Source organism: Papilio xuthus, unplaced genomic scaffold, assembly GCF_000836235.2.
Source record: "Papilio xuthus unplaced genomic scaffold, Pxut_1.1 DF827680.1, whole genome shotgun sequence".
NCBI lineage: Eukaryota > Metazoa > Arthropoda > Insecta > Lepidoptera > Papilionidae > Papilio > Papilio xuthus.
Window position 1 is genome coordinate 2,271,209 of NW_013530969.1, and position 12,079 is coordinate 2,283,287.

The window sequence follows — 12,079 nt, forward strand, 5'->3', positions numbered from 1 at the left end:
TATTAAAATCAAACACTATTGCGAGTTTTTATTTAAAATTATTATTTTATTTGGGTTTAATCGTTTAATTAGCATCCATAAAACTTATCTTAGAAATATATTTTCTGGCATTATCTGAATAACAATTTCTTCATAGACGGATATTAAAATTTTGTCGTCTTTGGTTTAGTAACTATTTTCAATATAATATCTTTGAGTATACTCTATACAACATTGGCATAATTTGATGTTGAAAGCACTAGCGCATCATAATTATATTTGTACATCAAAGAGCTTCACACGCGAGTTTAAGACTGTAGAAAGAATTTTACACTTTCTTGTGTTCCAAGTGACAACATAACATGGTTTAACTTATTGCTTTGTACTCTATGTATCTGTATTAAATTTTACATTATCTATGTTCTATAAACAACCATAGTGCACATGAAAAACAACAATTTATACGAAAATATTTCTTGTTTTTGTTAAAAGGAATGAAACGGATAAAAATATATTTTGTCAGAGTGTTTCACCAGTCAAAACCATATGGCTAAGCTAATCGTTACCTCTGAAAACAACTTTAGTAAAGTATACTTCTAAGTATAAAAGCAACTTTTCCAAAGGATATTAGTTTATGTGTTACCTGTGCTGTGCTCACGGAACAAGCTTTATAAATTGTCTTTCAATCTCATTGAGTGTATTTCTTGAAGTGATTTTGTCTTTGTTTTTTATAAGAAAATTTACTATTTTTTTTATTGAAAAAGAAAGCAAAAACAGTTGGTTAATCCTACGTAAGATTACATACATATTTTGGAAATATGATTAAAAAAATATAAAGGTACTATGTATTTAATATTTAAATTATTACAATATTATGTCAATGTTAACTCACCTAAGATTCTTATTTGAAGGAGTGAAACTTCTAGAATCAAAACGAACAGCAATCCGTCCATTTTGCAGATCCTAATAAAGTAATAAGACCTTTAGAACATACTTTGTTTAAATGTAATTATTTACATATGTTTGTAAATCGTCATATTTAACTTTGATACAAATTTTAATAGATTTTTTTTTTCGCAATGTCCTGTTTTATTAATGTGCAGTGAAGTACACCCCTGATTTCCAATTGTTAATTCTACAATATTCAATCGCCGCGAATTTTATTGATTGCAATCAGCCACATATTTTTGTCTTTAAAAACTGACATTGTTATTAGAGAGAATTTTATTTGGTCATACCACTATCTTACACATAAATACATATATGTAAATAGACAAACTTCTCAATAAAAATATCGCACCTTATATTGAATTTCGTTTATTCATTTTGAATGTATCGCTGTATTGGTGATAGCGAAAAATCAAATCGTATTTCCTCTGACTTTTAGTGAACTGCGAAACGTAATAATGGAGGTACGGCGAGATTACCCGCGGGACGACCTACAATATCACACGCTCGCAATATGTGCGCACGATCGGATCCGTTAGACCCCCTCCCCACCCCTCTAATCCTCTGCCTAAACCCTGACCTAATCATAATTTTAAATGTTATACAACTCTTTATACAAACAAAGATATAAAAAAAATTCAGTCTATAAATATTAAAATTCAAAAACGATAAGGGAATCCGGTCAAGTCATTCAGATTTTTCAATATAATTGGTAAAAATATATAGATTTCTTTCGTTTTAGTTTATATTATACAGTTGAAATTTCTCTTAAAGAAGAAACAACACGACTTCGACTTTTCCTAAAAAGGACGGGATCAGAAATTCATTAAAATTACCAAAAAAAAATTTCGTGGAATTATGATTTTTTCGCTGTTCTTTTTAATCTGTATTAGTAATTTTTGACCATACAAGCATTGATAATATATCAATTAAATAATAAATAAATTTACCTTGTCGTTTCTTCCATTATTCCCATAACACTTCTTTATTCTAACAATGCAAACTCTAGTATAAATATTAAATAATAGTTAAAATTGCAGTGATTGTTAGAAGCCGCTGTCTGACGTTACGCTCTGTTGGTTGATCGATGGGGTATTACCGAGCAACGCGAACTGATAAATCGATAATTAAACACGTTGTGTCCGCTAATACAAACAATGCTTGATGATAAAATTATTTCAGCAAAGCAAATATTTACTACAAACATGAGCTACTAGTTAAGCGCTAAATAAAACAAAATTATTATCATATGTAAAAACACTGCTAGTAATATATTTCAATAGTTGAATAGCTATTTAAGTCTCGACCAAGACCTCAATCGGCCTCAAAAGAAATGTCAGCGCCTACAATAATTTTCACCGCAACGACTATTAATACTGTAAAATGAATGACACTCACATAATTTAAAGCTTGCTTGTCCATACATAAAAATATATATATATTGCGACCGGTTTTTATAATTTTAACCTTTTCGCGTTCCGAAATTTTTAAATGATAAATATTTTTATCTATTTTTTTTGTCCAAAGTATTTATTTTAAACAAAACTTTCGCAAAACATCAAAACAGTGCCGCATTTAAAAATGAAAAGAACAAACCCAATTGTTCTATCTTTTATTTTCCAAGAAAAATGTTTCTTCGTTGAACGTTACATTTCAATGAGAAAAGTTTTACAAAGCTCACGGAAATATCTTAAATATTTTTTTGTCAAAAATAAACTTTAATATATTAATACATTCTCCAGATACTTGTTTTAACTTCACCAACAGCCGGAAATGAATCTTTATTTTGTGGTATATTTCAAATGAAAATGACCTAACAAAATAACACAGCATTTTATTGCCTTAGCATTTTTTAATTTTAGTGTAGTTGGCTAAACTTATGTACATATGCAGATTCTCAGTGTGCAGTAAGTTATTTAAAGACGATGAATAAAAGCGGTTCTAGTCGATTCTTGCCCGTAGGCACTATGGTGCGAAGGCGCCTAAGGAGGGCGCAATGTTGCTTGCTTCACTGCGCCGTCTACGAGCGGTAATTAAAGAGGATTTAATTTAATGTGACGCCCCGGCGGCCGCGTGATTGCATTACCTCTCGGCACATTTACACCGGTACGCCACTACGACGGATTTTAAGACGATACAATTCGTCATTTCACAACCGATATTTTGGGCACTCGTCTTAACAACGTTGTCATCTATATTTCGTAAACGTATATATATTCGTCGATGTATAATAATTAAACTTTTAATTTAACTACAATAAGTTTAAAATTACTTAATTTACGTCTATTTAGATGACGAACATAATTAATAAACATTCGAGCATCAAGTGAACCGATCTTTGTCGTTTTCATTTGTTCTACTTTTGACGCGCCCAAACTTCTAATATAGTCTATAGTCCCAAGCTCGGACTCCTCTGCCAATAAATATAACCGCATATCACATAGGCAAAAATCTACAAAGATAAATAAATATTTTTTGTGTGTGTTTGAAACACATAACGAAAATTATTTTCCCTAAATCAATTTAGAAATCTCATTACTTATTTGAATTTGAATCGACTTTGGTTTCATTCGACTTCTATTAATGTAACGTTTTACTCCAACTTCATCCAAATCCAATTTTGACATGCGGTTACCTAATTCTCATAACCAAAGTTTGTTTTGCAAAAGATAGTGTCGCTTTAGAATGGTTAACCGTAGCCAATATTTATTTAAACATTAGATTCTGAATTATCAGGCCTCGTAAAAAAAACAGAGAACGGAATTCGCTCTTTTAGAAAATCTTAAATATATTCAAATAAAAATTAAGTATTTACTTCCAATATGTAGTTATTGGATTGGATCAGTATTACAAAAATAAATTTTATACAATTATCTTTAGACGCAATGGATTTCCTTGTCCAATATAAAAATAACAAAGTCTTATTTTAATTGAATTTACAAGCTTTATATTCTGTGTACTTCCAAGCATGACGAGGTAGGTGTACGTGCCTGCAAGATTTACGAAATGAGAATAAAAATGCGCAGAATACTCGAGAATTTAGTGTAAATTTTTATAACGCGACTGTCTGAATTAGTTTAGACAATGAAGTCGTTGAAAATAACAAATATAAAGTTAAACCAATGGATTTTGTTTAGACTAGATTTCTTTTTTCGAGTTAATACCTTAAGATCATGTTGCCAACAACTCTACGTCATATATAAAATGATATTAGGGTATCAATTAAATAGTCTAACTAAGATTCTTCCATATCCATACATTTATATGCTACTAGCGGTCGCCCGCGACTCCGTCCGCGCGGAATTAAAAAAAACATAATTAGCCTATGTGTTCTTCTAGACATTGTTCTATATGTGTGCCAAATTTCAACGAGATCCGGTCAACTGATATGGAGATACCTTCCAATAAACATCCATCCATGCATCTAAACATTCGCATGTGTAATATTAGTAAGAAGTAAGATGTTATTTCCCTGTTTACACCGTTTTCTGAGAAAACAGGTACAGGAGTAGGAGGAGGTACAAAGTACAGAATTAATCCAGATTAATCGTTGAATGTTAAAATCGTCATATTTATTAGAACAAAAATTTAATTGCCTTAATGCAATGCAGTATGTGAGAGGTCTAAAAGTTAATTAATGTCGTCAAAGGGGAGGCCCCGATTGAACGAAAGTTGATTGAGCTTTTTATTATACCATTCTAATTTGTGAAGCGTCACGAGTTACGGCCACGGCCCGTCATTGTACAATTGGATAAATCAAAAACAAAAAATCGTTAACTGCGAACATTATTTTGTTCAATTAAAATAATGAAAACTTTGAAATGTTCTCTTTCTCTATACTTCTTTATGCTTCTCTGATATGTTATTAGTCACCAAATATAAAGAGGGTTTAAAAAATGCCAAATATTCTTATAAATGCGAAACTTAAGATGAATGATAGGTTGTTTATTATTGGCATAGATGTAGAAAATAGTCTGGAAGAAAACAGGATACTTATAAAGGTTTTATTTATTTCCACGCGGACTGACTGGCACGCGACAGACTGTTAAAAGTAAAAAGACTGCATCTTTACGATGTTAAGACATAATAATTCTAGAGTCAAGAAAGTTTACGTTCGGAATTAACCAAAATACGTGGACTGATCTCGTGTTAATTAATTTTATTTTAAGAAAAATGACTGAAACTTTTCAACATTTACCGAGCTTTTAGTATAACAGGCAGGATTAGCCGGTCACTCTGAGGGTTTACTGAGCAAATAAGAAAATAAATTGAACGTGTACATTTTACTGCCGAAGTGTCCACATTTTAATGTACAACAAAAATAGTTAAATTTTTCTTAACGACGTAAATATTAAAAAAGAGTCTTAACAGACAGACAACGTCAATTTGATCCTATAAGGGTTCCGTTTCTTTCCTTTCGAGGTACGCAACCCTAAAAAAGAACTTTTAAATAACAAAAGTGGTGATGGCAAGGTATTTGACTGAACTCATGCTTCGTTAAGCGTATTGAATCAAGTTCGTAGGTTGTGTAACGAAATCGATGGACCATACAGCCTGCTGTAAAAGCTTTGGAGTCAGGCGTCAAAGAGAGTTTCTTATATTACGAATTTACAGTATACAAAACTTAGTATTGTTAAAGCATTAAACTTACCCTCATTTTTGGAACTTCCTTTAAAGTTGATTTTTCGCCTTCTTTTCATATTGTTAAAAAACATATTGGGTTTCCTAATAAAATCGCAATAAAAATTGTTGTTTTTAATGGAATTACTTCTTTTAATTTTTTGCAAAAAGCCATTTTTTTTCGACCACCATACACAACACAATACTTTAGAATCTTGTAAAAGAAATTCTAGAAATAATATAATGAATAAACTTACTATTACATAATTTTTCTTAGCAAACTAACAACGTTTCCATGTCGATGTCAAATGAATGAATCTCGCACGCTGCGATATAATTTCAAAGAATTCAAGGCCGCCTCTTCACGGTTACTCTGAGTGAACCTTTTCAATTAGTCCAACTTAAAAGATGCTTAAAATAGCAACTTGATGGGACTTGGAAGCATCACACTGTATAAACACCTACGCGATTTACTTATTAAAACTTAGTTACAACTTACCTACTAAGTTATACAACTTTAAGTTTATGACGTCAAAGTTGTGACGTTCGTGTAAATACTCGTAGTTTTTGACATTTAATATAAGGGTGTGTTAATCTGTATTGAATTGACTGTATTGATTTAAAAACTGTATGACAATTCTCTCCATCTTTATCAACCAAATAAGTAATTAAGGAAATTATCTACTCGTAACAAGATTTACTGAAATAAAACGCAACTTCATAGTTTAACGTTTTTATTGAACGCAATTTGTAATGTCACTAAATATACTACGCTCGCCTAGTTTTAATACTAACAGAAATATATTTGAAAAATTAAAATATATTCAGATCTAATAATTATACTGTACATAAACATAAACAACTGAACATAAGCGAACAGGAATATTTCAATAATATCTTCGTAATATATTCCTATTTTATTTATACTACAAATACAATTCTGCTTAGACATAAAATAGTACATTTGGCACAAAAAGCGAGTATATTAAATTAAAACATAATAATTATAGATTAAATATTCGATGCAATGAAATAATGATCGAATCATTGTATTAATCGATTTTATTTTTTATAATAATAGTGTATACTGGAGCTGGTCAGCATACACCATTTAATAAAAAAAAATAGTTACTAAGGAATGTTATATTTATTTTAATATCTAGTATAAGTGAAGCTTAATAATATTTAGTTATAAATAAAACATAGGGCTTAATAAATAAATTGAATGTAACAATAATGTGTAAACGGAATGTTATTCAGGTCTGTTGTAGCTTGCAAACGGAAGGGAGGCGATCGGGGAATGCGGATTAGTTCTCGTAGCGGGAAGGAGCCTGGTTCGCCCAAAATGCTAGAAAAAAAAACAGATTTTATCAATACATACTAAACATAAACTGCGGTCATTCATTATCAAGAAATATACTTTGTGTAATATGTTTTAGTGGTGTTATATAAACAAATTGCTCTGAGAGATTTAAGTATCCGCTTCTATTTATGCTTCGCCGATAACTAAAATTGTGTTATAGACAGCTTTTCATTAAATTGCGAACCGACCGTTACCTCGCTTGCCGACGTTTTGCAGGAAGAGACGGTTGACGACGGCCTGCCGCTGGTTTGCCTCGCGCATCTGCTTGCGTGCCACCTCAAGCAGCAGCCGTTGCCGTAGCACCTCCATTGGGTTGTTAATCGAGAGGGAAGGCATCTTGCGCTTCGGACGCGACCGGCCCTCCAACCACTCCGACCTCTGCATTGATACCAACATCTTAACATTATTATAGGATCCTAGAATCATAACATTTTGTGTTGACACATATAGCTGTCTCTGTTATGTCAAAGGGAATGTAAGTGATGACAATAAAAAGCGTGTTATAGAGTTTTTGGGTTATAACATGATGTAATACTTTACAAGACGATAAGTGTTATGTATGCGCTTGCACTATGCGTAAATAGGAACGGTCGGCTACGTCCGACGTATACGAAAGGTGACATTAAAGACAGTCTGCACTGAGCAACCGTTGTTTTAATTACTCTCATACTTATCAATAAGTTTAGTTATTTTTGGTGTAATTACTCAATATAAAAGACTGTTCCATCTAGAGATATATTATATTATATTTCAAACTGCAAGTAAAAAAATGTAGTTCAAATCAATAAATTAATTGTTATCTTATGATAGCTAATTGTGTAACAAATATGGCTAATTAAGAATCGATTGCGGATAGAGATTTAACGATTTTTAATAAATTAACGAATATACATTCCTTTGGCAGGAAAAGAAAAAATACTATATTTGTTACCCCAATAATTGTTATTATCACAATTCCCGCTAGATGTTGGCAAGTTGTATAACAACATCCAATTGACAGCACTCATGGACATGATCTAATTACTCATCTCACTTTTATGTATCCGAATATCACAATATTATATTGAGAAAAATGAAATTAATATCAGTTAAGTGATAAGTAACATATTCTGTTGCAAACAATATCGAATACTAAGAAAGTGTTTTCTGACTAAATACGTTATAATAATAGTTTTAATAATTGAAAAATAAAATAAATAAATATAAAGTTAGTTGTTTTTGAGTAGTAAGTAATTAATATAAATTACTAGCTGTAGCCCGCGACTCCGTCCGCGTGGATATATAAAGAAAATATATAATAGAATAAAAAAAACATATAGATAAGTTAAATTAAAATCAGCTCTTCAAGACATAAATTACAAAAAAAATTAATAAATGGTATCCTATCTCCGTCTCCCGGCTCTAAGCTACCTCCTCACCAATTTTTAGCCATATCGGTAAAGCCGTTGTTGAGCTATAAATAGTGTAACTAACACGACTCAAAGCAGAAGACCGCGTATTGAGAAAGTCATTGGGGTGGGCTATAATTATGATGATAGAGTGTTAAGTATGATAACAAATTATATTGGGTTTTATAAAGTTTTTAAGAACATAATCTCAATCTTTTTTATTTTGATGTAGCTAGTTGAATTGTGAACATTGTTTATATTGAATTCAACACTAATTTCAAGGCAAGGATTTAAAATGATACAACTAATCAATCGAGATATCTTTTATTGCACTTAATAAGAAATTTAAATTAATAATACCGTATTACTAAAACAAATTACAAATAAACTGAATTCATAAAATAAATAATACATCTACAAATTATATTCTATCCAATTATAATTCAATAAGTTAAAGTCTTACAGCTCATATTACATTAATTACAATCAAACTAGACTAGAATTTGTCATTTTTGAGGTTATATGGTATGTAGAGGATAAAATCTAGATAAAATCTATACATAACAAGCTTATTAACATTCTTTTGATCAATGATGTCAACATTGTCAATCATAAGTCGATATTCCATTTTCTCCAATTTATTTCTTAGTAGAATCTTGCTACTTCTTCTGGTATCCATTGGAAAGCTGTAACAATTTTAATACTTGATTATTCCATGATATTTTCATTACATAAAAAATGTGCCTACAAAATCAACAAATTGCCAAGTCTACAAAAAAATATAAAATGAATTATTTTAAGAAAATATATAAGATTTTTGCCATTTGTTAAACGACAAAGTTATGTAAAAAAGAGGTCTTAATAAACATACCTCGTTTTCCGATGCCGTTCAAGAAGTTCCTGTTGGCGACAGCTCGGAGGGCTTGAGCCTTTCGCTCCTGTTCTTGGCTTAGCTTATGTCGCAGCACAGACATCGGCAGGTCGATGGACAGCGAGGGCATGCGTCGCTTCACCCTGCCACTTACAACCTTCATCCCCAACCCACACTTTTATTAACACGCTTGTAATGATTTATTAATTGTTATTTTCTAAAAAGAATACTAATTACTTTAAAATTCAAATAGAATAGTTAAGTATGCAAAAATCTTATGTTTTAGAGTAACAATATAATATTTTGTGTGTATTTTGGCAGAATACGAGTTGGAAGGAAAAGAAAGTCGTGGTTAAGAAACATCCAGGAATGGACCACTATTGCCAGCGTTGAACAACTTTATCGCTCGGCACAGGACAGCGATAGGTTCGATGAGCTGTCGGACAACTTCCAGTGATGGAGAGGCATTAGAAGAAGTATGTATGTATATTTATGTGTTCGTGTTGTGAGTTATAACATATTAGATTTTTAACCTTAACTGTGAGGACACAAAATGAAAACAATGAAAATGTGTAAAGATTAAATACTTTATTTTAAACACTTACATTAACTTTTTAATTACAAATTACGAACAATTAATATATTTAACGTTAAACATTAGTAAATTCAAATATTATAAAGTCAAACGTAACATTCAATCAAGGGCAGGACGGGAGATATTCCTTTTTATATCAGTTCAGTGCTTCAGTCTGCAGTCAGCGCTGTTCATGGGATCTAAAAAAGAAAAAAAAAGATTGAAAATCCAATGAATAATGAAAAATATAAAAATAATGTAATAAATAATATCACTATGTAATTTTAACAGAAAAATATGTTAATATTGACCTGAACAATATGAAGTTTTTACCTTAGCAAAATAATTTTTGTGACAAACGTGAGAAATCTTAGTGAATTTCACATTTTTCAGCAGTACTTAGTGTTTAATTACTATATTTAATGTTTGCTGACCTCGTTTCCCGACGCAGTTGAGGAAATTTCTGTTGGCGTGGGCCAGCCTCTCCATGTAGTTGTTGTACGCTCCCCTTTGCAACACTTCCATCGCGGGATACACGGAGATTGTACTACGGGATCTCTTCCCGTCCACTTTTACCTTTACAGACCTTATGAACTTAACACCGAGCCATAGCTTTATGTGCTTAAAACTTTATGAACCAAAATACTTACGAAACATTTTATTATTTCAAAATACGTCCACTTGTTATAAATAATCAAATATACACTTTTAAAAGTCAAGTTTAAACTTTCTTTTTTTGACGCAAGTATGATTAAAAGTCACATGATATTTAGTTAAATTGGAAAGTTGTAAATGAAGTACATTGTAAATGTTTTAATTGTTCTGCTAATAACAGGGACACTTTTACCTGTTAGCAAAGGGTTCGAGTAAATCTCGGACGATTAAAATAACAAAGCGGAAAATGTTACCGAATCGAATCCGACGTTTTTCCTCGTTCGTAAATTGTTTTAATGGTTCTGTTAATTAATTTGTTCAACGAAGATGTTAAATCCGTTTACTTTTACACTCTACTTTTTCTGTTTGTAAATAAAAATAGCAACGTTATTTCTGACATATAAATTTTATAGCTACAGTATGTAGAAAAAGTGTAAAGCTAACGTATAGGCCGTTATGTAGATTTTACATCTAAAAAAGAAGTGGGTAGCAGTATGAGCAGTTGTTCTAGTCAGCATTAAATCATTTATGTTTTTCTTTACATTAAGTATTATCGGGTTTTTATTTAAGTTTGAAACAGAGAGCGTATAATATAAAAGAAGACGGTAAACTCCAATGATGTAAGATATTAAAATTATCTACATAATTTAAGACGTCATTACAGTTAAAGTTATTTGTTGAGCTAAGGTTTACGGTATGTTAAATTTATGATGGAATATCTACTACTCTACACTACATTCCTTAAGATAATTCATTACTTACCGTACTATGGTATTCCAAACATAAATTTAAACGATCGATATATTAGATAATTTTAATTTTAACATTACTATAAAGTATTAGTAAGTCAAAACGTCAATGACCTTTTAATGTACTAACTTATAATTATAATAGTTTACCTGAGAATCCTTCGGCATGTCAGCGAGCATGTAGAGCCAGGGAGCAGCAGCTGCGTAGCGCCCGCCCAATGGTGCTACTGCGTTGCCCATGCTCTCCTGGTACAACAAATATTATTTGTTAATATTTTATGTAAGATCAGAAACCATAAAACATTTAATATAAAGTTGGGAAAATACGAAATGAAATATTGGTTCTACAAATATGTTTGAGAAGACACAATTTGACGTGAAACTCCAAGTTGGGATTCGCTTAAAATGTTCTCTGTTGTGATGTATTATATGTAATACATAGTCTATTTTGCAGAAGAGAATGAAAGAGATGAAAATATGTAATTAAAGTGTCACTACAGTAAAGTTTTGAGGTATCAACAGTGCCTAACTACTTCATAAAATAGAATTCTCGTTTGTGAACTCTTGTAATCTTAAATAAACTGTACAGTTTTTTTATGAGGGAATTTAAAGTACACTGTATCGCATTATAAGTTGAAGTATTCCATAAGTAGTTACAAAATTTCAAACAAGATATATCATGATTTATACAGTAAAGTTGTTTCGCTTTTGCACTACATACGACGACGTCGTACTTGAGCTGGGAAAAGGTACGTATTTTGACAAAATTCAACAGAATACCTCTCCGCCTGCGGCAGAGGGAAATCGTTCCGCCTTTGAGGACAGATATGTAAATATGAAAGCAAAGGACGTGTTGCGATCGTGGAATTTAAACTAAAATATTTACTTTAAATCAAATTTAAAAACGTCAACAATTTTCCTCTTTAAGATACA

At 31.2% G+C, this 12,079-nt stretch overlaps 2 protein-coding genes across 7 annotated transcripts in view; both read right to left on the reverse strand.

The window, feature by feature from the left end:
- Positions 1 to 1,894, reverse strand: part of LOC106116913 (IQ domain-containing protein G) — a 3,601-nt gene extending 1,707 nt beyond the window's left edge. Inside the window, exon 1 of the mRNA XM_013310971.1 lies at positions 1,878 to 1,894. Within this exon, the coding sequence (XP_013166425.1) occupies positions 1,878 to 1,894 (17 nt within the window). The remainder of the gene's footprint in view (positions 1 to 1,877) is intronic.
- A 4,858-nt stretch (positions 1,895 to 6,752) lies between these two features.
- Dh44 (corticotropin-releasing diuretic hormone 44) overlaps positions 6,753 to 12,079 on the reverse strand; it is a 40,132-nt gene continuing 34,805 nt past the window's right edge. For 4 of the 6 annotated variants that reach the window (XM_013311875.1, XM_013311876.1, XM_013311874.1 and 1 more), the window contains 3 exons: positions 11,297 to 11,392; positions 7,105 to 7,288; positions 6,753 to 6,895 (listed from right to left, as the gene is read on the reverse strand). In XM_013311875.1, the coding sequence (XP_013167329.1) occupies positions 6,855 to 6,895; positions 7,105 to 7,288; positions 11,297 to 11,392 (321 nt within the window). In that variant the 3' untranslated portion in view covers positions 6,753 to 6,854. Of the gene's footprint in view, positions 6,896 to 7,104; positions 7,289 to 8,858; positions 8,985 to 9,169; positions 9,327 to 9,873; positions 9,944 to 10,177; positions 10,320 to 11,296; positions 11,393 to 12,079 lie in introns of those variants that run through there. The other 2 variants (XM_013311872.1, XM_013311873.1) reach the window with 2 other exon arrangements.